Below are 26,322 nucleotides of genomic sequence, written 5' to 3' on the forward strand. Positions count from 1 at the left end.
AGCCGCCCGCACCTCTTGCACCGTACCGTGGCCGCGCTCAGCCCCGCGGCTCTCCCCCAGGACCCTCGCACGCTGGTCAGACGCCGATCCGCCTTTGGCCCACACAGACACGATTCAGGAAAAGGGATTTCAGACCATCAAGTGCAACAGGCGAAGAGAGTGGCCGCACGAGCGCTGCCCCGGCGCAGCCCGCCTGGGCCGCGGAGCAGGCTCTGCCAGAGGCGGCTGCCTGTGCCGGGGAGGACGCGCGGGACCCTCGCGGCGCGCAGCCGAGCGGCAGCACAGCCCCGCCGCGGCGCGCTCGGGCATGTCCCTTGTAGCCCCGAAGCAATAAGGCAACTGCTGGCTGAGGTGGCTCCTGCCCGGCGCGGCCTCCTGCTCAGCACCGGTGCCCCAGCGCCGGCCGGGCCTGCCCGGGGCTAGTCTGCCAGCGTGATGACGTCGTAGTGGATCCCCTCCTGCAGCTGCTGGATCTGCTCGGCCGTCGCCTCGGCGGTGAAGACGCCCTGCGCCTGGGCCATCGCCGCGTCGGCCACTGCTGCAGAGGAGAGGGGGACCGAGGGCAGGGGAGAGCAGGCGGCTGCCCAGGGCCCCCCTCCGCATCCGCCCCAGGGGAGCAGGACGGCGCACGGCCTGAGCACGAGGGCCACCGCGCCTCACCGGGGCTCCAACGGGGAGCCGGGCTCTGGTAACTCTGCACACACCCCAGGGCGTCTCCACACCCTGGAAGCTGCTGCCACCGCCCAGCATGGGAACTCATCTGCAGGGGACGGGGGCTGGTGCCGCTGCAGAACTGGGACCAGCACAGATCTCCCCTCGGACACCGAGGCTGGCTGCCCCCAGCACTACCGGGACGCGGGCAGCAAGGCGGCCATCTCGCCAGCCCGTCCGCCAAGGGACCCCCCCCTCGGCTGCCCGCCAGCCCCTGCCGGCCGCGGCGAACGAGCAGCCCCTGCTGGCAGCGCCGGGCTGAGCCGGCCCCGGCAGCACCGGCACCCCGAGAGCCGGAGGGAGAGGGGACTGCCAGAGCTCCGCCAGAGCCCGGCCCTGGTCCTACCTGAGACCGCCGAGTGGGCAGCTGCTTCCAGCTGCGCCTGGGTGACAAGCTGCTGCTCAGGCGAGACGGGCATGTACTGGATCTGCAGGGAGGGGAGAACAGGAGTCCAGGGGCGGGGTCCCTCCTCGGGAGCCGCTCTGGCCCCAGCGAGTCACCACCCCACACGCACCTTCTGTTTCACATCTCTCCCTCTCCAGCTGCGTGCTCAGAGCAGCCCCATCAGCTCCAGCCACCGTGCCTGGCCCCTTACCTGCGGCTCCTGGAGGAACTGGCTGCCCTGCTCGTACTGGATGTGGGTGATGTGACCATCCTGTACCTGGAGACGAGAGCCACGGTGAGGCTGCGCTAGGGCCAGCGGGTGTCCCTCCCCCTGAACAAAGCTGTGGCTCAAACAGAGCAAGCCAGAGGGAGCAGTAGGAGGCCAAGCCCCATGTAGGGCACCCTCGTGAGCCCCATCCACTGCGCAGAAGGAGGAAACAGCCCAAAGCTCACCTGGATGTGATGTCCCTCCGGGACAACAACATACTCATGGGGAAGCAAGTGCTGGACACCATCCTGGGCAATGATGTACTGAACCTGCAAACACAGGAATTCAGACCCAAAAAAGAGGTCACGACTGCTCACTCCCCATGCCACAACAGGGGTGGTTCTTGTCCGTCTTCCGCTCCCGTTCCCACCCCACTGCCCCCAGCTCTCCCCGCTCCAGTCGGTCCCTGGGCCAGGCCCACACTCACCTGGTTGTCAGAAGTCACTAAGTGCTGTACTGTCTGTCCGTCGGCAGTTGTGATCTCCTGGATGTACGCAGCCTCCTCCTGCGGGTCAGAAAGAGCCTGGCGCTGTTGGGCGGGTGGGCCCGGCCGCGAGCCCCCCGAGAGGAGGGGACCCGCGCAGCTCGCGGGGAGCGGCCGCACAGGGCGGGAGGACGAGACCCGACCCACCTGGCTGGTGACGCTCTGCTCCTGCGCGACGATGATGTGCTCCTGCCCCAGAGCCTGCTGCAGCCGCTCGGGAGCCAGCACGGCCTGGCCGGACTGCAGCGCCGCTGCAACGCAGAGAAAGCTGCTGCGGGGGGTGCGGGGGCCACCAGCCAGCCCCGCTCCTGGCCCTGCCAGGCACCCACCCAGGGAGGAGCACAGGACAGCCTCCCAGCTCTGCGCACGGAAGGCCAGAAGCTAAACTAAACTCTCCCAACAGGAAGGAAACCAGGGATCACTGCGGGCAAAACACAACCTCCCCATCAGACTGTGAACTCTGCTTCCCATTTCAGCCGTGAGCACAGATACTGGGACCTGCCTGGAGCAGGCACTGGACCCCTCGCTCTGCACAGAACCACAACAGCCAGCACCTCAACCAGGAGAGCTCCCTGCACCCAGGCCCCTCCTCTCCGCACCCACCGAGTCCTGCTGCCGCTGGCAACCCCAGCCTTCAGCAGGAGTCTCCTGGCCCTGACCCCTCTCAGCCCTGCTCGGCCCACGTGCTGGGCAAGCCCCCGCAAGGGGCTCTGGCCACGGGAATCCCGCAGGTCACCCCTGGGCACAGGGACACCTCTTACTCTGCAGGGTGGCCAGCGTGTCCTCATCGCTGTTCAGTATGATGGTCTGCTGGGCAGCAGCTGCAGGCACCCCCAGCCTCTTCGCCTCCGAGCTGTGCAAACGCTGCGTGTGGAACTTGAGGTGCCCATTACGGTTGAACCTACGGGAGGAACGAGAGCGAGCTGGAGCTGGCCACGGGCAGCACGGGGCCTCTGTGCTCTCTGCGGAGACCCAGGCCACAGGCACCACGAGCACATCCTACAACGCAGCCTGTCCCAGCTCCCAAAGCGCTTCCATCAGGCGCAAGTACTGAACCTCCCCGTGCAGAGGTTCCTTGGGGACAAAGCTGGGCCCACCTGCAGCAGGAACCGCTCTCCAGGGCAGAGTCCCCTCTAACAGGGGACTGCTCCCAGGGCCAGGGTGAGGGCAGCCAGAACTTTGCCAATATCCTATCTCCTCTCAAGCCTCGGAGAGCTCTACAGGACCTCTCTAAGACGCCACAGCCTAGCAGGCTTCACTCACCTCTGCCCGCAGATCAGGCAGGCGAAGGGCTTCTCGTTGGTGTGCGTCAGCATGTGCCGGCGCAGGTCCTTCTTGTTCTTGGAGGCGAAGCTGCAGTGGGCGCACTTGTGCGGCCGAAGGCTGGCGTGCTGGACCATGTGGCTCTGGGGGCGGAAGGACAAGCGGAGGGTCAGAGAGAGCCCGTTTCTCCCAAACTCTTGTTCCCAGGGCTGCTCTGCGCCAGAGAACCTACCCGAACCTCCGGCCAGAGGGCTGCAGTGAACGGACAGTCGGGACACTTGAAGGTGCTGGGCCCAATGTGGGCTCTCTTGTGACTCTCCATTTCTGCCCTCCCTGTGAACATGGCTGTGCAAATCTTGCATGAAAACTTTTTGGCTGTGGAAATCTTGCACGAGAGCTTCTTGGCTGTGGAAACCTTGCATGAGAGCTTCTTGGCCATGCCTTGCAGCGCAGGCCACTTGACCTTTGGGGATGAGACTTCCTGCCCCTCAGAGGCTGGGGATAAAGACGAGTCCTTCTGGAGCTGCCTGGTGACACACTGCACCAGGGGCCACTTGACGCTGGCGGGCTGTGCCTCCTGGCCCTCCGCGGGTGAGGGGAAGGCAGCGTCCCCGCTGAGGGGCTGCGAGAGAAACACTCAGTCACACCTGCTCACACTGCTGCCCGAGACGGGGAGAAAGCTCAGCTCCTTACCTCACCGTGATGGAACTGGCTCCCCGGAACGCTGGACGACATGATATAGTGATTGTTATGGTCCTTCAGAGCCTCCTCTGTCATCACAGCTTCGCTCACCACAACTGCGTGGGAGGTCTCCGCAGGGCTCTCCTCCTCACTGCCGGAGAGGACGGGGTCAGGGAGGATCCGCCAGGTCCTCCTCGCCACTAAAGCCTCCTCCTTTGAGGTCAGAAGTGCCTCCGTCCCCCAGCTCCTCCCACACAGCTGACCTGTACAGCGTGCCTGGAGCCTGAATCTCCTCACTGATGGGCGTGATGATGCTGTACTCTGTCATCCCGCCAAAGGGGATAGTGATCTGCTGCAGCTCCGAGCCACCCAGGGTTACCTCCTCGTAAGCCTCCTGCACCAATGTCTCCCCCGGCTCTGCCATGTGCAGCGTCACCAACTTCTGCTGCTGCTGCTCCTCAGAGTCCATCTCCGCCCCCTCCTCCTGTGCCGGTGGCTCAGAGGGGGCCTGTGCCTCTCCTGAATCCCCCGGCTTCACCACTGCCACCTGCGAGGGGGGCAGCAGCTCAGCCAGGGGAAGGCAAGGCTCTGCACGACACCCCCTGGAGCGGAGCAGGCTGGGCACTGCGGAGGGGGCTGGGAAGCCTCCCCCTGCCGCCCCCCTCCGCCCTCCTCACCTGCAGCGCGCCCGGGGCCAGCTCTCGCTGAGCGCTCATGTTCAGCAGAAGGTCCAGGGCGGTCTGCGTGGCCAGCTCTGCTGACCCAGCCACATCTGTCGGGGTCAGGAGGGGAGGGTCAGGCCCGCGCTTGCCCACCTCCTCCCCACCCCCACCCCCTTCCCTGTGCGCTCACTCGCCTTGTTCATAAATGATGGTGGCCCCTCCCAGGGAGTCCTGTGAGAGGACGGGGGGCTCCGCACCCGGGACAGCCTGGACCGCGTGGCAGGCGACGGGGCCAAGAGGCTCCTGTGTGAGAGAGCGAGCTGACAGCACGGCCGGGGCCAGCGAGCGCCGGGAGCTGGGGCGCGGGCAACGGCACTCACCGGCGGACTGGCCTCTGGCTCAGCCGGGGCCTGCACCTGGCTGTGCTGCTGCTTCAGCTCCTCGATCTGCTGCAGGGTGAAGAAGGGGCGGCGGCGGCAGGGCGGCTCCTCGGGGTGCCTCTGCGCCCACTCCTCGAAGGAGTCGGCGTGGCGGCAGTGCACGTGGAGGCGCAGGTTCTTCTTGTGCTTGGTGGTGAAGTGGCAGAACTCGCAAGCAAACGGCTTCCCTCCTGCGGGACACGGGAGTCAAGCAGGGGGTCCCCGAGGGACAGGAGGGACAGCAGACAGGCTCTGAGCGCCCCCCGCAGAAGCGGGGCTGTGGGGCGCTGGGGCGTGGGGCAGGCAGGCAGCTGCTCTCACCCGTGTGCTTGACCGCCATGTGCGAGACCAGGAAGTCCTCCCGGAAGGTGGAGTACTTGCAGAAGCTGCACTTGTAGGGCTTGTCGTTCATGTGCGACAGCTGGTGGTTCAGCAGGACCTTTTTGTCCTCGCAGACATAGTCACAGAACTCGCACTTGAACCTGCCAGGACAAAGCCGCCTGTCACACCGGCGGCAGGGACCTCCTGTCCTCCCCTCCGAGGGGAAGCCGGGACACGGGCTCTGCCAGGGCACGCCGCGGGCTGCTGCCGGGCTCCCACCTGCGGTTGGCGATGGCCTGGATGTGCGTCAGCAGGTGCATCTTGAAGGTGTAGCGCTTCTTGAAGGACTTCCCGCACTGCAGCCAAGGAAAGCAAAGCAGCATTCGCCTCCTGTCCGGCCTCGCGGGCCGCCAGCCCCTCCCCAGGCCACGTCCCCCCTCACCTTGTCACACATGTGTGGTTTCTCCGTGCTGTGTGTCTTCATGTGCTGAGTAAGCCTCTTCTGCATGGGGTAGATACGGTTGCATACGGGGCACGGGAAGGAGTTCAGCTTTGGGGGCTGGAGGGAGAGCACGAAGATGAGCTCGCCCGGGAGGGGCTCACCAGTTTCCTTACCCTCTCCCCACTGCAGGACCTGGGCTGCCTTTCCTCAGGTGATCCAGAAACACTGCCTTCAATGAGGCACCAAGAAATTTGTGGAGGACCTAGACATGCCTCTTCCCACGTAACAGTGCTGAGAGACAAGCCAACAGGGTACTCAGACTCACCGGATCAGCTCTCTTTTTCCTGAAAAAGAAAGAAGAAAGCCACCCTGCGTCAGCCGCATCCCAAGTCCGAGCTCCCTTGCACCCAGACACCAAAACGACCCGTTTTGGAAAGGGCCAGAGCTCAGGGGAAGGGCCAGCCGCGGCTGCCCTCCCAGGGCAGGAGGAGCAGGGTTAGTGCCGTCCAGCCAGGCTGCAAGACAGTGTCAGGACTGCGCTTCCCTCACCTGTCCCGGCTGTGCACCGTGGAGTGCCGGATGACGTCCTTCTTGTACACGCTGGTGTAATTGCACTCCTCGCACTTGTAGGGCTTGCTGCCCACGTGGTTGAACATGTGTTCCTGCGAGAAGCAGAGCGGGGGCCCTGAGACCTGGGCCTACCAGCCACCCTGGTGGCTGCGGGAGCAGGACAGACGGCGCTCACCTTGAGGGAGGACCAGCGCCGGGAGCGGTAGCTGCACTGCAGACACTTGAAGAGCTGCGGGTCGTTGGCCTCGTGTGAGTTGACGTGGAAACGCAGGTCGTCGTGCGTCAGGAAACGCGAGCCGCAGATCCGACACAGGAACGGCCTCATCAGGGGCTTGGGCGACTTGTAGTAGTACCTGCGGGAACAGGAGCGGGGCTCAGAGCTGCGGGGGCAACCGGGGGCTGGACCGGCCCTGGGCACAGGCCAGAGGGCCCAGCGCCGGCTCGGCACACACCCCTCACCTGCGCCCCATGTACTTGCGGTATTTCTTGCCCAGGAAGCGGCGGGAGGGCCGCCCTCGCCTCCTGGGAAGGACGTCTGACTCCTCGGGGCCGGTGTTGGAGGAAGGGTCCTTGTTCTCCGAGTCGGACTGGCTGATGCTGGGCTCCACCAGGCTCTCGCTGCTCCCGTTCCCCAGGCCAGAGGAACTGGCAGCTTCCGAGTTCTGCAGCTCACAGCTCGGCGTGCTTTGGGACGTCACCAAGGGCTCCACCTCCCCTCCTGCTCCGTGGAACACGGCACAGCTCTGTCACGCGCCCTTCCTGCAGGCTCCCGGGAGCTCAGGTACCACCGCCTGCTCCAGCCCAGCCCGGGGCCGCCGCCTTAGGCTTCCCTCACCTTCAGGCACGTCCTGGGCCGTGTCCTCCAGACGAGGAAACTTGCGGGGTCTCCCCGGCCGTCGACGCGGCCTCTCCTCGCTGGACGTGGGGACAGTGCGGCTGTACTTGGGCTGGCGCCCACGGGGCTCATCCTCAGCTGGATTATAGTCACTGTCCTCTGGAGGGAAGCGGCCCGAAACGTCAGACAGAGACTGCGACAAGACTAAACTACCTAGGAACTGAAGAGGACGGGTCCTACCTTCAGGGTCATCGATAGCACCGGCATCCATGATATCGTCATCTTCTTCTTCTTCTGGGACCTCCTCCTCCGCAGTCTTTGGAGCGGATCCCCCCTTCCGTGGACGTCCTTTTTTCAAAGCCAGAGCTGAGCCCACTGCCACAGAGAACAGATGGAAAACGCTTCACCAGACCGTATGGCGGAGCAGGCCCTTGCGCTCATACTCCTCCCTTTGTTTCTTCCCTGGAGAGAGCAGAGCCCGTCCACACCAAGACAAATTTCCCTCAGCCGTTAGCACACACCTGGCTGGAAGTGCCGCTCCTTCATGTGGTTAATGAGCGTTTTCTTGGAGACACTCTTGTACTGACACATCTTGCACTTGAACTGCTGCACCACCACCACCTCCATCATCTCCTCCAGGGTCTCCATGTCCGGCTGGTCCAGCTCCTCCCCACCATCCGCCTCCTGGGCCTGATCCGGCTGCGCGTGCAGCTCCAGCACTTCCAGCCGCTCGGAAGGGTCCGAAGGGCCAGGCTGGTCAAGGCACGTGGAGGTCGGCCCATCAGCAACAGCTTCTATCGCCAAGCTATTGGCCAGAGCAGAAGTGGCCATCTGGGACACCATGGGGGCACCTGGAACACCGAAACCCGCTCAGCCAAGGAGCAGACCCTCACCCCCATCCAGGCTGCACCCACTCCTGGGGCACAGGGCTGAACAGGAGCTCAGTAACAAGCTCCCAACAGTCAGCACATCTGCAGGGACTCTGGTGCAGGCGGCGCTGCAGCTGACGCAGGGAAACCCGCTGCAGGCCCCACGCTGGCAGAAAAGGCTCGGGGGCAGAGCCGGCCACCGCCGGGCAGCCCAGGGCGTGCCCTCACCGTCATCGGGGCCCTGCAGAATGAGGTACTGCGTAGTCTCTGCCCCGCCATCCTCCGCGCTGGTCACGGCGATGCAGCCTGGGAGGAAGAGGAGAGCAGAGCGGTCACTGCCGGCCGCAGGGGCTGCAGAGTCACTGGGGCCCTCCCAGGTTTGGACACAAGCAGAAAGGGGCGAGGAAGGTCTGGCTGCAGGGCCGGAGCCTGCCCTGGGCTGCTGGCACCACGGCTGAGGGAGCAGCCGGGCAGAGGGAGGGGCTGCCGGGCAGCTGCAGCAGCCACGAGCTCCGCACCGAACCCTCCAGCTGCTGCAGCCAGGCAAGGAGAGAAACCCCCACTGAGCGAGGGGCGGGCGTACGCACCGACGTAGCTGCCCCTCACCTCCCACGGCAGCAGCTGCCTCCCCAGCCCCCCAAGCCGCTCGCAGGCGGGAGCACACACTCACTCTGGATGATGTCGGGCCCGATCGTGGACTCGATGATTTTGTCGATGGCAGAACCCAGGTCGGAGGAGGTGGACGCGGTGGAGTCTGACACGATCGTGGCTCCGTCGGTGATGACGCTGGAGTGGACCATGACTTGTGGGGACTCTGACACCATGATGGACTGGCTCACGGTGGAGACACTGGAGACCAAGGTGGATTGGGCGATGGAGGATGAATCTGGCAGGTAAATCCGGGGAATGGCATCTGTGCTGGAGCTGCTCTCCGACACCTCTTCCTGACGGAACAAAAAGACGCCAGGAGAGCTCAGCTGAGAGACCTTTGCCAGGCCAGGCCCTCGGGGGAGGCAGCGCATGCGAACGACACCGGCACATCACCGCAGAACTGCCAGGAAAGGTATCAGCGCGATCCCTCTGGTATTGCCAAGGACCCCGGACCTCCAGGGCTGCCCTGGCTACCGAGAAGAGTTCTCCTCCTCCGACCGGCAAGCATGACAGCGCCCACCGAGGCTGATGAGCTACAGGGCTGGCTCCTGAAGCTCAGTTTGCCAGAAACGTCTAGAGAAATCCTCAGGCACTAGAGGCACGGCCGCCCTCCCTTCCCCAAGCTGACTGCCGCCCCGTCCTCCCCGTCAGCTCCTACCAAGGAGACCCCGCTGCTGTCGGAGCTCTGGCCCACGCCGGAGTCATCCGCTCGGGAGACGGGGCCGGGGGCCGAGGCGGCGTCGCTGCTGTCCGCCGAAACGGCCTCCGAGGTCCCGACGCCCAGGCCGCTCTCGGAGGGCTCCTCCCGCGCCGCCTGCGGGGCCGCGTCGCTGCTGCTCTCCACCGCATTCTCCTCCATGCCCGCCCTGCCGGGGCCGCCTAGGCTCGACCTGCGGGGGGAGGCCGCCGCCGTCAAGGCCGCGGCCCCACGACCGCTCCCCGCCGCCCCCGGCCGCCGCGGGGGTCCCAGCTCCGCGCAGCCCGGCTCGGGGGCCCGGGCCGCCCCTCCAGGCACCCGCGGAGGGGCAGGAGCCGCCGCGGCCCCATGCCCGGGGGTCCCGGCCGCCCTCACGGGGGGCCCCGGCGCCGCCCGGCGTCCCCGGTCCCGTCATGCCCCGCGGCCCTGCCCGGCCCCCGGCCGCCATCTTGCCGCGGGGTCCCCCCCGCCGCCTCCGCGCGCGCGCACACGGCGGGGCGGCCCCGGTGCGCCGGGGCGGGAGAGGCGCCGCCGCCGCGACGGGGCGAGGGGTCCCGCCGCCGCCGCCCGCCCGCCGGCCCGCGCCCTCACCCGGCCTGCCCCGGCCCCGCCGCGCCTCCGCCTGAGCCGGCATCACGGCGGCCGCCATGCCCCCCCGCCCTCGCGCCGCGCAGCGCTACAGCCGCGCGGGCCCCGCGCCGGGACTACTTACCCCGACCCCGGCTCCCGCCCCACCGGGGGCGCGCGCCCCCTCGGGGACGCGCTCCTCGCTCCGGCCGCCGCCGCTGCCTCCCAGCACCGAGCGGCGCCGCCCCGCCGCCCGCGGGCTGGGGGCGGCCTCGGCGCCCCTCCGGGGGCCTACTTTCTTCGCGGAGGGATCGTGGAGAAGGTGCGCTGACTGTGCGTCATGGCGTCACGAAGCGGCGCCCGGGCCCTGAGCGTCGGCGTCGCGCCGGGTTGCGCCGGTCACGGGACGAGAAGGCGGAAGCGGAAGTTGCAGCAGCGGGTCGGGGCTGTGGGCCCGCTCGCCCCGCTCGCCCCGGCCCGGCCGTGCCCCGTCCCCGCCCCGTCCCCGCAGTCGCAGCCATCCCGCCGCGGGCGAAGCGGGGGCTCAGCGGTACCGACCGTCACCTCGGCCCGCGCCTGGCCCGGCTCTGTCTGGCTGCGCGTCCCCCCAGCCGGGCGGCCGCGCCTCGGGCGGTGCCGTGCAGCCCCGGCGCTCCGGCTCCCTTTCGGCAGCCCGCGGGGAGCGCGGAGCCCGGCGCGGCTCGTGGGCGCTTCTGCGGACCCGGCTGGGGCCGCCCTCCCCCTGAGTGGCCCTGGCCGAGCCGGCGGGGCCTCTGCCGTGCCCTTCCCCGCAGGGCCGGGGCTGTGCCGCGTTCAGCCCCGGTGGCCGCGCAGTCTCGGACTGTTGAGCCCTTTTCCCCGCCTTCTCCGGTGTGGGAATGGCACCGGCTGCGGGTTTGCCGTGTGTTGCGGGAGCCGCGCTCGCCTCTTGTGATGGCAGTTCTTCAGTGAACAGCGGCCATCTCCTTCCGTGCTCTCGCTAACCGAGCTGTTCGCCGGCTGGCGTAACCCTCCCAGAGATGGCGAGAGGCCCCCAGTTTGGCGGGCATGGGTCGGCTGCGTTGGCTGCTGGTGGCAGCCTGTGCTTGGGATGCAGCAGCTGTGGGGCTGCGTGGGGCTGGCCGGGGGCTGCCGCTGCCCCAGCTCCCCGTCAGTGCCGGTGAGGGAAGTGGCGTGCCATTCCCTCCAGCCGTGGACGGAGAGCCTGGGCTCAGCCTCTGCTGGCCGGGGCCCCTGGCTCAGCCAGCCCTGCTCTGCGCTGGCATCTTTAACGAATCCCTGGTTTGGTTGGCTCCTTGCTCCCGCTGATCGTTTCTCACATTGCAGTGCTCCCCTGGGAATGTCTCTTATCCCTGTTTTTTCTGGAAGAAAGGCAGTCGTGTCACGCCTGCGCTCTTCCGAGGCTGCGACATGTTTGGAGTGAACCTGGCTGCCGTGGGGAAAATGTGGCCGCTGAGTGAGGGGGGCCAAGGCTCCGTGTCCTGGCTGGTCCCAGGGCCGCTGGGACTGAGTCAGCCCGCAGTGCGGCTCTGGCCGGAGCAGGTCTGGGCCAGCAGTTGCGTTGTCTCGCTGGCCAGAACGGCCGGTACAGAGCTGGTGCTGGTGTGGTGCCAGCTGCGGAAGGACAGACGGTGTCTCGTCTGGCACAGCCTGCGAGCGTGGCGTTGGCCTGCCAGAAATCTGAGCGGGCGGTGCTGGACACCGGCTGGATCAGCTCTGCGCCGTTTGGCGCTGGCGCTTCTGGTCCAGGGCAAGGAGGGCGGTGGCCGGATTCAGCCCCCCTCAGCCCGGGGCTCCTCCGTGGGGCTCAGTGGGTCCCTCGTGTCCCTCCGGCTCCCCCTGCCCCAGGTGAGATGTCCTAGAGGTGCTGTGTGCCGGGCAGAGGCAGCCGAGGAGCTGCTGCTGAACCGCCGGCCTGGCGCGCGGGCACCTTCCGGCTCTGTTTGAAGCTAATTAAATACACCCTTGGAAGGTTTATGCCCTTGTCCGTCACAGGGAGACGGCGTCAGTGAGACCCATCCCTGGGCTGGCGTGAGCTGGGAGCCACTGGCTGCAGCGATCGCCGTCGTGCCAGATGCCGAGAGAGACCAAGGGGTTGGGGCTTTTCCTGTTCCCCTCTTTAAAGCAGCCCTGCGTAGCTCTGCCGTTGCTGCGGGGGGAGTGGAGCCGGGGAGGAGGCTGGGGGTTCCTGTGGCCCATGTCCCCTCTCCGACGTCCTCTCTGCGTGGCTCGCACTGGAGCAGCCTGGAGCTGCCTGTGAGCGGCCGTGGGGCTGGCTCCCTCTGGGCGTGGCGCGTCCCTGTGCTCCTCATTTGGGGAAGCTCCGTGTTTCTGTGGGGTGGTGGAGGAACCCCTGGCAAGAGCTGCCCCCCAGGTAGAGGAAACGGGATGGATTCGTGCCAGACTAGCAGGTTTCCTCTTCTTGCCTTCGGTCGGCTGCTGCCTGAGACAACTGGAGGATTTTCCCAGCGGATGATGGTTCCAGGGCAAAGCAGCCTGATCTCTGGGAGCCTCAGAGGCTCATGGGGACTCTCCTGCTGCTGGCTCGACTGATGGAAAGTTGCTTAAAGCTTCCCTGTCGCTCTGCAGAGATACCCCGTGTCCTCTGCCTCAAAGGACTGTACCAGCGGGAGCTTTGCTGAGATGGGTAACCTGCTATTTTTAAAGATGCCGCGTGCCCCCAAGCCAGGCACAGCGCAGCTCCCGTGCTCTGCTCTGGAGGCACAGCTCCTCTGATAGTGCTTTGCTGTTGCGGCTCCCGTGCCTGAAATCATTTCGGGGCCAAAGAAAACACAAAGAAGTCTCAGCAAGAGGCTTGAGAGAATCCAAAAATGGATGCGGCACGCATTGGAAGCGTGTCCAAATACCTTAGCGGGGGGAGCGCCAGGTTAAAGGCCTTGTGGGAGCGGGCTGAGGAGACAACACAAACGCTCACAGCTGGAGGATAAAGCGATAAGGCTCGAGCGGGATGTGACGCTGATTTTTAACCGGTTGTTGAGCCGCACCGACAGGCTGCCTGGGGCAGGGGAAGGTTTCCCAGCCCCGCGCTCTCCCGCCTGGGTCGGAGCTGCGGCCGGACGAGCAGCTGCAGTCGGGGTCCTGCTCTTGCCAGCGCCCCTCGGCCGCGCTGCTGGGCCCCGTCCCCAGCGGCGGCTCGTTGGCCTCGCGGGCCTGCCCTGCTCCCACAACAGCTTCCCCAGAGCCAACGGCTTCGGTCAGTGTCCCAGAATAGGTGGTGGCTTGTGCCGAGCGCGGTGCCCAGGGCTGCGCCCCTCCAGCCGCCCTGCAACCCGAGCCCCCGGCCTCCGCAGTCAGGGATTTTGTCCTCGGTGCTGTTTGTTCCTCCTCGTTTCCTTTTTTCTTTTTAAAGACAACATTGCTGGCCGTGTTTGTGTAGCTGCGGGGCATCAGTCCACATCAACCAGGCTCATATTTATATCCCACCTGGGAAGGGCAGTTGCATCAGCACATTTTGTAAAACCTTGAGCAAAACAGCCCTTGCTGCAGGAAATGGGTTTTTCTTCACACCAGATTGCTTCACCGCTCAGCGCCTTCCCAGCAACAGCGGCTCCCGAGGAAGGCGCCTGGGGCTCTCCCGGGGGATTGCTCCGTGCCGGGGTGGCAGCGAGCCGGGACAGCTTCCCGCTGGGCGCCGCTCCGGCCCCTCTGCCGTGTGCCCGGGGCTTGCTGGGCCACCGGTGCTTCTGCAGGGAGCAGCCTCCCTCCAGTGCCGCCGTCCCTGCTGGGATCTCCGCTTCCCAGGGCGCTGGCACGGGTGGGAGTGTCGTAGGATAACGCCCTGCTTTCTGTGGCTGCCGAGGCTGCGGCCGAACCTGTGGCCTCAGCCGTGGTGCCATAATGCTGCCCTTGGGCTCGGGCAGGGCGCTCCCGAGACAGGCAGGAGCCGCTCCCAGCTGCTCCCCAGGGGCTCGGAGGAGCCGACGAAAGCCCGTGGCGAGGCCACTTGCATCCCTGCGAGGTCCCGTTGGCAGGAGGCAGCTCGCTGGGCCCGGCTCAGCCTCCTGCACCAGGCTGGAGCCACGGCAGCGCCGAGCCGTGCCGCAGGCTGCCCGTCCCGTGTGCCTCGCCCTGCGCCCGGGCCGGAGCCGTGGCTGCCGTTTCCGCAGGGCTGCGGGACCGCCGGCGGCCTTTCGCTGGTGGGTTTGGAGCTGCTGAATGCAGCGGCAGCAGCGGCCCTGCCCGGCCCCTCCTCGCCTGCCAGAAGTGCTGCTGCTGCTGCTCCTTGTTTTTTTTCCCTTCTGGAGGGATCCTGTGGCTTCCTTCCCAGAACCTGAGACCTCGGAGCCACGGTCCAAGGCCGCCGGCTTCCACCCTCTCCTGTGCTGCTGATTCATCACTGCTGGTTAGTTAAAAAAGGGTAATCAGCAGATTACTGAAATATAAGTAAAATAAACAAGGTGGGCAGGAGAACTGTGTGTAGCAGGGCCCCAGAGGCCTGAGTTGCATGCTGTGCCGGGCTCTTCCCATCGCCGGCACAGGGCTTCGTCCTGCCGAGCAGCTGTGGAGCAGGGGAGCTCAGAACCCCAGCGCTGCCAGGAGGGGGGTCCCAGCCTGCACCAGCCCTGCAGCCCAGTGGCTGCCTTCCCCCCCACCATGGTGCCCGCAGAAAAGGTTTTAAAAGGCCCCCAGGGTCGCGCAGCCCCGGCAGCTCCCCGGCTGACAGCCAGGCCGTTTGCCGTTCCTCGGGCTGCCTGCGTTTTGTCCATATGCCTGTGTTGACAACTGAGCCGCTCTGAATTAATTTGGCAGCGAGCATCGCAACAGTTGTCAAATGTTTTACTGAAATCCGAGCGTGTTGCATCTACCACTCTTCCTTCTGCTTCTGGTAGTTTACAATTAAATATGACCAGTTTTTCCCATATTTCACCTTATACAAGCCCCCGCTCCTTATCCCTGAGCTGCTTCGTCTCTGACAGCCGGTGGGTTCTTGGCACCGTGTGGTCCCCTCTGTGCACCGCTGGGTTCCCGGCACCATGCCGTCCCCTTCGCGTGCCGGGCAGGCAGGCAGGTTCGCCGTCATTGTCACAATTGCTGCTCTTCCCGTTTTAGCAGGCAGCTGCCGTGCCCGTCTCGCCGCTGGGGAACAAAGCGCTGCCCACCCGTGCCGTGCCGTGCTGGCTGACAGCCTGGCACAGCAGCTGTGCCTCCAGGAGCCTGCGGCCACCCAGCCCTGTCCTGCCCCGCTCCCCTCCCAGCCCCTGCCTTACCCCCGTGGGGCGCAGGTGGCAGCCTCCGTGGGCCTGATCCAGCAGGTCACCGCAGAAGGGGTGGCCCTGGCTGGCAGTGGGGATGACGGCAGCGGGGCTGCCTGTGGACACCCCTTCCCAAAGCCACTGGAGGTGACAAAGTCTCAGTGCTGCGTGGGGCAGCCCACAGGAGCCGGGGCAGCCCTGGGCCCTGCGTCCCTCTCATGCGCCTGAACACACCACGGTCCTGCTGCTGGCAGGTGGGGAAAGTTGGGTGGAACAGAAGTTGGTCAAAGCAAAAGCTGAGACGAGACGAAGTTCAAGGGATGGGAAGGAGTTTATGGCAAAGCAAGTCATGAAACACAAGAGCCCCACAGCATTTGGAGCCCTCACACCCGTTTCCTACAGCCCTGGGGCTGCCTGGGGCTGCCGGGCTCTTCACAGATGGGACAGTCTGGGCTGTTTTCCCTCCGATCGAATACAAAGGCCATTTTGGACACCTCTGCCAGAGACTGACTTGTTTCTTCAAACCCTTCCTGGATTTCCCCCCTCAGGGGCTTCCCAGCAGACAGGAGCGTGGTGTCCTCTCCATGCCACGGCACCGGTGAGCGCAGGGGTTGTGCCACACGGCGAGGACTCTGCGTGGGGGTCTGCAAGGCACTGGGTGCCCTCCCGGCATCGGCAGGTCTGTGTCCGGCAGGGAGGCTGCCCTGCTGCCTCGGCACAGGCTGTGCCACTGTGCCGGCCACCAGTGCCTGGGAGAGCAGAGCGCTGCGTGGCAGATTCCTGCTCCGGCGTCCCCGCGGGACCCAAGCAGACGGGGGGTTCCTGGGGTGTGAAGGGGCTGGGGAAGACGTTGAGGGTGGATGTCCCAGCCCGATGTGGGGAGATGACTGTGCCGCCCACCTGGGCGCCCAGAGCTGGCGTGACGGCCGGGGGGATCCGTCATGTGCGGTTTGCACCTGGGATGGGTGCTGCCGAGTGACGAAACCGCAGCGCTGGTTTCAGTGCCTGCAGGGTGGAGGTGATACTCCTGGCTGAGAGCGGCTGCGTCATCCTCACCCAGACAAGAGGCTGCGGGGAGCAGCGGCACTGGGGCTGGGGGAGCCGGGGCCAGGGGGGCAGGACACCGCCTCCTGCCCAGGGAAATGGGCAAAGGATTCACGAGGAGCTGGCGTTGAGGGGTTGGGGAGTTCCCCAGGTGAGGCAAGGGACAGGCAGGGTCTGGCAGGGACGGGCAGGGAGGTGAGCAGGTGCATCCGCAGAGTTTCGGGCAGGCAGGAAAGGCTGCGGGGCCTCGGCACGTGGCACGGTTTGCCAAAAAGGGTCCTGGGCCCAGCTGGAGGACTTCATCCCAGCCCACGCAGGGCCCGGCGTCGGGGCAGCAGATACGGGAAGCGTGTGCAGGAATGTTGTTTCTGTCTGGAGCCCTTGAGCGGGAGCAATGGAGCTTCCAAGCTCTGACGCAGAGCTGCGCCCTGTGCCTTTGGTTCCGCGCCAAGCGTCCCCGTGCCCAGGACACGATGCCGGGGCAGCTGGCATGCGGGCGGCGGCTCTGCTCCCTGGGCATGGGGTGCTGCAGAGCCCACGGGATGGGAGCAGGGCTGGGCTCAGGATGCTGAGGCTCGGGGCAGTGGGGCCGGCAGCTGTGGCTGCCCAGCTTGGCTGGGGACATGCGTTGGTGCCCTGCCCGCGCCTGGGGCATCCGGCTCTGCCGTGGTGGCCGTGGCACTGGCGCTTCCTCTGGTGGCTGCCAGGTCCGAGCAGCTCCCTGCCCGCTGCACGGGCTGTGCTTCCCTGCGGCCGCCGGCGCTGTCTCACCCGCACAAGATGCTGACTCCCTCCTGCCCCGCTTCCCCTTGCCGCTGCGCTCTGCCACGCTCCTGCCCAGGCCCTTGCGCCGGGAGGGCGTCCGGTGCCATCTGCACACCTGGGCCTGCCCTTTGCTCCCATGTGTCCCCTGTCCCCTGCCCGGCTCTTTGGGCGGCCAGGCACGAGGCAGAGGCTGCGACAGCCAGGTGCTCCCTTGCCCCCCTGCTCCTCAGCTCTCCTGCCACCTGTGCCACTCTGGTGCACCCCGCGGCTGCACAGTCAGATCTCTTCCCTGGCCAGCCCGTGCCATGCTCCCTCCCCGGCTGGCCCCCACCCTGCTCACCTGTGCTGGAGGAATGGAGCTGGAGAGGGTCCAGGCCTGACTCGGGATCCCTGGCTCTGTCCAGTCCCCCAAACCTCGCTGCTGACCCATCCGGCACCTCCCAGCTGGAGGCCTGCACCCTCACAGAGGTGCTGCCGTGTCCCATCAGCAGAGCTCTGCCCCGGGCAGAACCGCTGCCTCCCCGCCGGCAGGCATCAAGACAGGCATCTGGGCCCAGCCAGGGTCCCAGACTGGTTTCCCACAGGGGTCTCCCTGTGGTGCCCGCCTGCACGAGCGTGGCCATGAATAAGGACGTGGGAAGGGGCTGCGGTGGCTGTTCCTTCCCTTTTCGTCGTCGGCGGTGGTGACAGGCAGCCTCGTGGCTGGTATGGAGGATGTCCGCATGGGTTTTTCCATGTCATTCGTCCTTACAGGGACTCTGGGTTTAAATGGTGCCCCTGGGCAGACACGCGCTGGGCACCAGCACCCAGATGCTCCTGGGGTCCCTGGCAGCCAAAAGCCCTCTCCCACCTGCTGCGCTGCCGTGCTCACCACCTCCCTCCTCCCCCACCAGTGTCAGCAGCTGCCCTGAGCTTTCCTCCGCATGTGCCGGTGCCGAGGGACCTGTGCCTCAACCAGCTCCCGGCCTGGCCCTGCAGCTGAGATGGCCAGGGCTGCCCCGCACAGGGCCGGGGCTGCCCGTGGGGCTTGTGCCAGCAGCGCCGAGCCCATCCCCATGGAGTTCCCCTGCCCAGCTCTGAGGCTGCAGGTGCTGCCAGACGCGGGGGTTTCCCTGCTGCCCCAGCCCTGCCCCTGCTCCCTGCGGAGCCTCCAGAGAGTCACCAGAAAATCCCCCGTGTGGGTGCCAGGAGGAAGCTGGCGAGTGGGGCCATGAGTCAGTAGGAGAGGCTGGGCTGGGGGCAGAGCTGTGGCCAGCAGCCCCCCACCAGGATCCCAGTCGCCCAGGTCAAGGATGCTCAGGGCCATTGGCTTGAGCGCCCTAGAGCTGGCGCAGCCCGGAGCCGGGCAGGGCTGGGCAAGTGTGGGCTTGCCAGGGCGGGCTGCACGGCATGCGGGGCCCTCGCTCTCCGCTCCTCCTGCCGTTGTTTGCTCCGAGCCCCCGCTCTCCTCCGAGCCCTGTCCCTGCCAGCGCTGCTCTGCTCCGCTGGGCCGTGGCTCTGCCCTCGGTGGTGCGGTGCCCTGCGGGTGGTGCCATGGGGGTGCGGGCGGTGCTGTGGCAGCGTGCCCGTGTTGTGGGAGCTGCGGCTCCTGCATGCAGCGGAAAAGAGGGATGGGAATAGCATGGGAAAGGCCCAGGGAGCTGCCACAGCGCCGGGGAGGCCAGAGCCGGATCTGCCTCCCCCGGCTGCACCCCGAAGCTGATGTCAGACATCCCCTTGTCCGGGCTATCCCAGGGGTGCATCCTCCCAGGGGTGCTTCTGCATCCAGCTCCCACAGCGGCTCCCTGTGCTGTGGGCTGAGGTCGTGGCAGCCTGGAGAGTGGAGGAGGTGAGCGGTGCCTGCTCCCCGCAGGCCCCAGGAGCCGCTGGCTGCGGTGGGGCCTCAGGGCGCCTCGGCAGAGCCCCCTTCTCACCTCGGCTGCCAGCCAGGCGAGGAGCATGGGGAGCCATGCAAAGAGCTGGGCTGTGCACAGGGGTGAGGGGCAGCAGGCTGGTCCCCGCGGGGAGGGGAGGTGGTGGGGGTAACCTGGCTGCAGGGGTCCCTAGCCCAGGAGGGGGCTGTGTGTGGGCACCGCGGGCTGGACGGCTTTGTCACACCGGGGTGCGTCTTTGTCACACCAGGGCGCTGGACGGCGGCTGCTTGTGGAGCAACTTCCTCTTCTTGGGAACCGGGGCTGTTCTTGCAGGGCTGCGGTGGGGAGTGAGGCAACCCCGCGATTTCTCAGCGCCACTTCCTCCTGGGGGGGCTTACGCCGCCCGTGAGCTCCCCACGCCCGGCCAACCGCGGCCCCAGTGCTGCGTCCCACCGGCACCGGGCACCCACTGCTCGGCAGCTCCCCTCCATGCGGCTGGGCTGGTAGTGGGGCTGCGGGACCCCGGCTGGGTGGGAGGGGGTCCAGAGAAGAGCCCGTGCCCGGGGTGAGCCCCCTCAGTGAGCCCGTCTGCCCTGCGCGGGTGATGCTCACGCAGGGACGAGCCCTCCCGCGGGTGTGGGGGCTCCTCTGCAAGGGCAGGGGGGAGCACGGCCCCTCTCCTCTCGCCATCCCCCAGCCCAGCTGGACACCAGTGTAACCTGTTCGTCCCCTGGCTGGGCCAGGAACTGTTTGTTGGGCTCCGCCAGAGCAGGGGTGATGCATGGAGCAGGTGGCTGCAGGGGCACAGCCTGGGAGCCAGGCACCAACAGGGACGGGGCGACCCGAGAACGTTGTCCTCCCAGGGACAGCTGAGGGCTCAGTGGGGTCCCGTGAGCCTGGGGTTAGCAAGAGCTGGGGAAGGGGGACCCAATCTGGGACCTGTGTCTCGGGCAGCATCGCTGGCCTGCACCAGCCCTCCCACCTCCCCTGGCTGACGCTGCACCTTTCTCTCCATGCTGCCATCTGTTTTCCTCTCGTTCCTCATCCCTGTTTGCTTTCCCCTTCACTACTCTCATTCCCACAAGCGTCGGCACTTTGGGAGAAGCAGGAAAACACCATCCCATGGTGAGGTTTGCGCTGCACCGGGTGGGAACCTGAGTCAGCAGTGCCCTGCGGAGCAGCCGGCATTGAGGACGGGGCACCCCTGTGTCCCGTGGACCCTGCCAGAGCATCCCTGGGCACGGAGCTGCTCCCAGGCAGGCACTGCCCCCAGTCCCATGGGGTCTGCCAGGTGGCTGCTGCTGAGCAGGCTTAGAGGCACCCATGGGGTGATGAGCCACAGTGATCTCCTGTGCTGGGAACGCTCTGCCCCACTGGGGTGATGCAGCCGTGGTGGGGCATATGGGGATGGATGCTGTGCCCCACTGAAGGTCAGAGCTCTGGTGTCCGGCTCCCAGGCAGGCGGACGGGGCTCTGGGAAGGGGCTCCCCTGCCATCTCTGCCTGCGCAGCCCTGGCCCCCACCCAGGCCCCCACTGGTCTGGCTCTGGCAACATCATCCCTTGGCCAGCCGAGCTCATCGTCAGCCAGTGCGGTGACATGGCTGCAGGGTCCCGAGCACCCAGTTGACCCCCTGCCTCCCCGAGCCCCTGCTGTCGCTGCTGCCACCACGGCCTTGGGGCCAGCAGGGCAATGCCCCTCGCTGCCGGCCACCCTGGGGCAGTTGAGCTGTGCTGTGCTCCAGCTCTTCCTCACACCCGCCCTCGTGCCTTGCGTGGCCGTGGGACCGCGCGTGTTTAGTAAACAAGGTGATGAAACAGTTAAGGCAGTGAACGAGGAGCCTGAGTGTGCGTTTCGTCACCGTGGGAAGGGATCGTGAGTCGGCTGAGGGGTCTGAGGGCTGAGGGTGACTCACTGCCCTCCCCAGCCATAAATAGGAGCGGAGCCCGGCGGCACCCAGAGCAGAGCAGCGGGACCAGCACAGCCACAGCCCTCCTGCCATCACCGTGCCATGGCACTCATCCTCCTGGCCCCGCTCGCCGTGGGGCTGCTGGCCCTCTCCTGCTGCGCGGCCCCTCTCCAGAGCAAGCCGCAGGCGGTTGTCACCTTCCCAGGGGAGATGGTCAGCACCATGTCGGACCTGGAGCTGGCGGAGGTGAGGGGAGCACAGCCCCACGACCCCCTCCTGGCACCCAGGACCCCGAGGGTCTCCCGGGCAGCAGCATGGGGCTGTGAGCCGAGCTTGGGGGCTGCCTGTCTCCCTGTGCCCCGGGAGGTGCCTGGGCTGGGGTCCAGCACTGGGGGTCTGTGGTCCGGCACTGGGGGTCTGTGGTGCCTGGGACTGCCCGATCCCCCTCCTGCCTCGCTCAGCCCCTCTGGCTGCCTTTCCTCCCCAGAGTTACCTGCTGCGGTTCGGCTACGCCACAGAGGCGGAGGTGAGGACGCGCAGCAAGCACGTGTCCCTGGCCGAGGCGCTGCACAAGATGCAGAAGCAGCTGGGCCTGGAGGAGACAGGGAAGCTGGACGCCAGCACGCTGGAGGCCATGCGAGCCCCTCGCTGCGGCGTCCCCGATGTGGGAACCTTCCTCACCTTCGAGGGGGACCTCAAGTGGGACCACACAGACCTGACGTACCGGTGAGTCTCTGTCCCAGGAGACGGAGCCTCGTGCCTGCAGGGTGATGGTCCCCGGGGGATGGAGATGGGCCTGAGGGCCCAGGCAGGGCGGCAGCCTCAGCCCAGCCCGCCGGCTGTGCCTTGGCACTGCTGGCACAGCCGGGTCTTGGCACAGCCAGGGCTGAGCCGGCACAGCGGCAGCATCTGCTCCCTGGCGCCTGGGAAAGCATCTGAGCCCTGGCCCGAGGGTGGTGGCCGGCTGCTCTGCCTGGCCGTGCCAGTGCTGCTCTCCCCTCCCGGGGCAGGGCACATTCCTGCGGTGTGCCTGGAGCAGGGTCTCTCCTGCATCACGAGCTGGGACCTGGCAGCACTGACCCCCCACCTCGCCCCTGGCAGGGTGATGAATTACTCCCCTGACCTGGACCGTGCCGTGATCGATGACGCCTTCAAGCGGGCGTTCAAAGTGTGGAGCGACGTGACCCCCCTCACCTTCACCCAGATATACAGCGGCGAGGCGGACATCATGATCATGTTCGGCAGCCAAGGTGACATCCCGTGGACAGGCTGGGAGCAGGGAGCCGGCTCAGCCATGGCGAGAGGGCTGGCGATGTGCCCTGCATCTGGGACCATCACGCCACATCTCCCTGGGCCATGTCCCCACGTGCCTGTGGTCCCTCTGCCCCTGCACGTGCCAGGGTGCACAGGGCTTGCCTGCTCGGGGTCCGCGTGCGCACTGGGGGCACAGGGGCTCCTCTGGTAGGGCTGGCTCTGAGGGTGCTTGTCCCCACAGAACACGGAGACGGGTACCCCTTCGATGGCAAGGACGGGCTCTTGGCCCATGCTTTTCCCCCGGGCCAGGGCATCCAGGGCGATGCCCACTTCGACGACGACGAATTCTGGACACTGGGAACCGGCTTAGGTGAGCGCAGGGTGCAGTGGGTTGAGCGGAGCCAATGTCACCTGCCCCAGCCCCATGGCTGAGCTGCCCCTCTCCCGAGCAGTGGTGAAGACCCGCCATGGGAATGCCGACGGGGCCAACTGCCACTTCCCCTTCGTCTTCGAGGGCCGCTCCTACTCCCGGTGCACCACGGAGGGGCGCACGGACGGGCTGCCCTGGTGTGCCACCACCGCCAGCTACGACCGGGACAAGAAATACGGCTTCTGTCCCAGCGAACGTGAGTAGCGGCGGCCGCGGCTGCAGCCCCTGCCCAGCCTTGCGGGTGCCCAGGGCCGTCCTCACCCCTCCTCGCCCCACAGTCCTCTACACCAACGGCGGCAACAGCGACGGGTCCCCCTGCGTCTTCCCCTTCGTCTTCGACGGCACCTCCTACAACACCTGCACCACAGACGGGCGCTCTGACGGCTACCGCTGGTGTGCCACCACCGCCAACTTCGACCAGGACAAGAAATATGGCTTCTGCCCCAACCGAGGTGCGAGCGGGGTGGGGGCACACGGGGATGGCTGGTCCCCAGCCGTGGTACACAGGGTGGGTGCCTCGGGGGTCTTGGGGCTGTCCCGGTGTCTGGCTGGCATGGCCAGGGGCCGGGGGCCAGGGCCAGCCCCACTGACGCTGCGCTGCAGACACGGCGGTGATCGGTGGCAACTCCCAGGGGGACCCGTGCGTCTTCCCCTTCACCTTCCTGGGGCAGTCCTACAGCGCCTGCACCAGCCAGGGCCGGCAGGACGGCAAGCTCTGGTGTGCCACCACCAGCAACTACGACACTGACAAGAAGTGGGGCTTCTGCCCAGACAGAGGTACTGGCACCCCTGCCTGCACCCTCCGGCCCCACACTGTGCTGGCGTGCTCCCTGTGGGGGTCACGGTCCCCAGCCAGCGTGCCCTGTCCTGCCGGGCACTGAGGCTGGTGCTTTCCCCCAGGTTACAGCATCTTCCTGGTGGCTGCCCACGAGTTTGGGCACTCGCTGGGGCTGGACCACTCCAGTGTGCGTGAGGCCCTGATGTACCCTATGTACAGCTACGTCCAGGACTTCCAGCTGGACCCGGATGATGTCCAGGGCATCCAGTACCTCTACGGTGGGCAGCTGCACCATAGCTGGGCTTTCTGGGGGTCCTGCGGTGCTGGGCTGGCCCCCAGCCTCATGCCCTCCCCTATATTGGCTCAGGTCGTGGCTCTGGCCCCAAGCCCACCGCCCCTGCGCCTATGCCCACCGAGGAGCCCCAGCCCATGCCCACGGAGGCTGGCAGCACCTCCACCACCGAGGAGGAAGAGGAGGAGGAGACGCCAGAGCCCACAGCCGAGCCCATTCCCGTGGACCCCAGCCGGGATGCCTGTGTGGAGAAGAACTTTGATGCCATCACGGAGATTAATGGGGAGCTGCATTTCTTCAAGGATGGGTGAGCAGCAGCGCCCAGCGCCTCCTGCCCTGGCAAGTGCTGGGGTGGTGAGGGGGTCGGGGGGGGACGCGGGGCTGTGCTGGGAGCGTGGGGGGACACGGGGCTGTGCCAGGCCAAGGTTATCAGGACGGCTGACCTTCCCCACCAGGAAATACTGGACCAGCTCGTCCTTCTGGAAGTCAGGCATCCAGGGCGCCTTCTCCATCGCAGACACCTGGCCCGGCCTCCCGGCTGTCATTGATGCCGCTTTCCAGGACGTGCTCACCAAGAGGGTCTTCTTCTTCGCCGGTGAGCCCTGCCCCTGCCACCCTTGGGGCCCCGGTGCCACCAGCATCGTGAGGAGCCTGGTGCTGCCCTGGCACCCTCGGGGCCGGCTGATGCCCGTGCTCTCTCCCACCTGCAGGTCGGCAGTTCTGGGTGTTTTCTGGCAAGAGTGTGCTGGGCCCCCGGAGGATCGAGAAGCTGGGCATTGGGAAGGGAGCCGGCCGCATCTCGGGGGCCCTGCAGCGGGGCCGCGGCAAAGTGCTGCTCTTCAGCGGGGAGAACTACTGGAGGTGAGCGGGTCCAGACGGCTGCGATGGCACCCGCCAGCTCCCCCTGCGAGGGGCTGGGACGGAGGGCTCCCAGCAGCCCTCAGTACGGCTCCGCTCTCCCCACAGGCTGGACGTGAAGGTCCAGAGGGTGGACAAGGGCTACCCCCGCTCCACCGACGATGTCTTCACTGGCGTCCCCCTCGATGCACACAACGTCTTCCTCTACCAAGGTGAGTGGGGACCTGGGGGGCAGGGGCCGTGTGGTCACCCCTGAGCTGCCCCGATCCTCCCACAGGCAGGGGCTGCATCACCCCGGTGCTGGGCTCGGGATGCTTGTGGGTGAGGGGAATGGCCCTGGGGCAGGGCACACCATCAGCCCCTGTGTGTCCCTGCGGTGGAGCTGGCCGAGTCCCGGCACGGGCCATCTGCCGCGGTCAGAGGCCCGCATGCCTGCGCTGCTCGGGCGGCTGCCGGGATGGCTCCTCGCGTGGCCAGCCTCCTGCTGACCCTCCGTTCCATCCACCTCCCTCCTCGCCCAGACAAGTACCACTTCTGCCGGGGCAGCTTCTACTGGAGAATGACGCCGCGCTACCAGGTGGACCGGGTGGGCTATGTCAAGTACGACATCCTGCAGTGCCCCCAGCACTGAGGACCCAACCGCTGCTCCCTGCCCACCACTCCCGACCCGCAGGCTCCCGTCTCGCAGCCTGACCCCCCGGGGCACCAGGGGCCGCGCAGCCTTGTGGCCGTGGGGTAGCCCCCACCTTGGTGGGGGCTTTGCTGCCTCCCCAGCAGGAAGGGGCAGGGAGTCCTGGGGTCCTGCCTGGCCCGGGAAGCCCCAGACGGGGAGCAGGACTCCGGACGCAGCTGGCACCGTGCCGCCCCTGCCAGCACCAGCTCTGCCGTGCAGAGGCGTTCACCCGGTGCGAACCGCACACGGATTTGTAACGACTTCGTCTGTTTCCTGAGCCAGCCGTGCCGTGCCGGGCCGGGCCGGGCCGTGCCGGGCTCCACAGGCATGGGGCACTCGGGGGCTCGGCCCGGCTCCTGCCCGGCGCCCGCTCTGCCAACCTTCATCCACCCGTTTGTAATAAAGACGATCGATCCTTCGGACACGGTCTCAGAGTGCTCCTGGGCCGGCCCGGGCCCGGCGCGGCAAACCCCGGGGCGCCAGGCCGGGTGCATCGCCCTCCCCGGGCTGGGGGAGGCCAGCGTCCGTGGGGGTGGGGGCGCTGCCGGGGGCTGCAGCCAAGCACCCTTCTGCCGAGGACTCTGGGATTCCTGAGGGTCACTGGGTCCCGCCGGGGAGGACGCCTCTCGGTCCCGACATCCCCAGCCCCACGCCCCGCGCAGCCCCCCGTGCCTCCGCACCCCCTAGAGCCCCCCCGGCTCCTCAGGCCCCGCCAGCCTCCGGCCCTCCCCTGCGCCCCCGGTTTGTCACACACGGCGTGTGGCTGGTCCCCTCGCTGCGTGCTGACTCCCCCCCGCCCCGGCCCCGGCCCCGGCCCTCCGCCGTCTGTTCCAGCGCGGCCCGCAGAGCCCGGCGGCGGGGCCGGGGCCGTGCCCGGGGGCTGCCCGGGGCCGTGGCAGGGTGGGGCGACCGCAGCCTCGGGGCTGTAATTAGCTGTAATTAGCGGCCGCGGCTCCGCGCAGGGCGGGGGCTGAGCGCGGCGGAGCTCGGCCCCAGCCCGGCGCGGCCCGGTCCCAGCGCCCCCCGTGCGGGGCGAAGGGGAGCGGCCCGCGGTCCGTCCCGTCGAGCCGAGCCGAGCCGAGCCGAGCCGAGCCGAGCCGAGCCGAACCGAGCCGAACCGAACCGAACCGAACCGAGCTTAGGCTGGCCCAGCCGAGCCGAACCGAACCGACCCGACCCGACCCGACCCTAGCCGAGCCGAACTGAGCCGAGCCCAGCCGTGCCGAACCGAGCCGAACCGTGCCGAGCCGAACAGAGCCGAACCGAGCTTAGGCTAGCCCACACGTGCCGAATCGAGACGAGCCCAGCCGTGCCGAACCGAACCCGGCCGAGCCGAGCTTAGCCTAGCCGAGCTGAGCCGAGCCGTGCACGCCAAGCCGAGCCGTGCCGATCCGGTCCGAGCCGTGCCCGCCCTGGAGCCGCGGGGGCG

The 26,322-nt window shown here is 67.2% G+C and overlaps 2 protein-coding genes across 4 annotated transcripts; one reads left to right on the forward strand and one right to left on the reverse strand.

Moving 5' to 3' along the window:
* Nucleotides 1-299: 299 nt before the first annotated feature.
* ZNF335 (zinc finger protein 335) lies at nucleotides 300-9,435 on the reverse strand. Of its 3 annotated transcripts, none has more exons than XM_086474737.1 (27): nucleotides 9,220-9,435; nucleotides 8,581-8,854; nucleotides 8,139-8,216; nucleotides 7,563-7,892; nucleotides 7,282-7,416; nucleotides 7,042-7,200; nucleotides 6,666-6,924; nucleotides 6,382-6,559; nucleotides 6,186-6,298; nucleotides 5,962-5,980; nucleotides 5,637-5,753; nucleotides 5,474-5,550; nucleotides 5,195-5,355; nucleotides 4,835-5,064; nucleotides 4,649-4,757; nucleotides 4,470-4,564; nucleotides 4,056-4,339; nucleotides 3,805-3,943; nucleotides 3,344-3,733; nucleotides 3,112-3,254; nucleotides 2,610-2,749; nucleotides 1,996-2,099; nucleotides 1,792-1,869; nucleotides 1,550-1,633; nucleotides 1,308-1,373; nucleotides 1,058-1,139; nucleotides 300-538 (listed from the first exon to the last, which is right to left on the reverse strand). In XM_086474737.1, the coding sequence occupies exons 1-27, from the start codon at nucleotides 9,418-9,420 to the stop codon at nucleotides 420-422; spliced, it is 4,164 nt and encodes a 1,387-aa protein (XP_086330863.1). In that variant the 5' UTR covers nucleotides 9,421-9,435; the 3' UTR covers nucleotides 300-419. The 3 variants fall into 3 exon arrangements, with proteins under 3 accessions (XP_086330863.1, XP_086330861.1, XP_086330862.1); XM_086474735.1 differs by having other exon boundaries at nucleotides 3,805-3,939; nucleotides 4,049-4,339; nucleotides 9,220-9,420; XM_086474736.1 differs by having other exon boundaries at nucleotides 4,649-4,721; nucleotides 4,826-5,064; nucleotides 9,220-9,420.
* Nucleotides 9,436-20,686: 11,251 nt separating this feature from the next.
* On the forward strand, nucleotides 20,687-25,018 carry MMP9 (matrix metallopeptidase 9). The gene is made up of 13 exons (XM_086474991.1): nucleotides 20,687-20,854; nucleotides 21,096-21,334; nucleotides 21,710-21,858; nucleotides 22,104-22,232; nucleotides 22,315-22,488; nucleotides 22,571-22,744; nucleotides 22,896-23,069; nucleotides 23,193-23,348; nucleotides 23,438-23,669; nucleotides 23,818-23,957; nucleotides 24,073-24,223; nucleotides 24,329-24,432; nucleotides 24,742-25,018. Exons 1-13 carry the CDS (start codon nucleotides 20,711-20,713, stop codon nucleotides 24,849-24,851), a joined length of 2,076 nt encoding a protein of 691 aa, XP_086331117.1. The 5' UTR covers nucleotides 20,687-20,710; the 3' UTR covers nucleotides 24,852-25,018.
* The last annotated feature ends 1,304 nt before the right edge of the window (nucleotides 25,019-26,322 follow it).

Source organism: Leptosomus discolor, chromosome 17 (assembly GCF_034619465.1).
Source record: "Leptosomus discolor isolate bLepDis1 chromosome 17, bLepDis1.hap2, whole genome shotgun sequence".
NCBI classification, from domain to species: Eukaryota; Metazoa; Chordata; class Aves; order Leptosomiformes; family Leptosomidae; genus Leptosomus; species Leptosomus discolor.

Excerpts from the sequence above, each read along its gene's own strand:
- ZNF335 (XM_086474735.1), bottom strand. The coding sequence starts at position 9,420 with ATGGAGGAGAATGCGGTGGAGAGCAGCAGCGACGCGGCCCCGCAGGCG. Across the intron at positions 8,855-9,219 it reads ACAGCAGCGGGGTCTCCTTG|GAAGAGGTGTCGGAGAGCAG; the intron begins GTAGGAGCTGAC and ends TTGTTCCGTCAG. Across the intron at positions 1,870-1,995 it reads AGCAGAGCGTCACCAGCCAG|GAGGAGGCTGCGTACATCCA; the intron begins GTGGGTCGGGTC and ends TCTGACCCGCAG.
- MMP9 (XM_086474991.1), top strand. The coding sequence starts at position 20,711 with ATGGCACTCATCCTCCTGGCCCCGCTCGCCGTGGGGCTGCTGGCCCTC. Across the intron at positions 21,859-22,103 it reads GATCATGTTCGGCAGCCAAG|AACACGGAGACGGGTACCCC; the intron begins GTGACATCCCGT and ends TTGTCCCCACAG. Across the intron at positions 22,745-22,895 it reads TGGCTTCTGCCCCAACCGAG|ACACGGCGGTGATCGGTGGC; the intron begins GTGCGAGCGGGG and ends GCTGCGCTGCAG.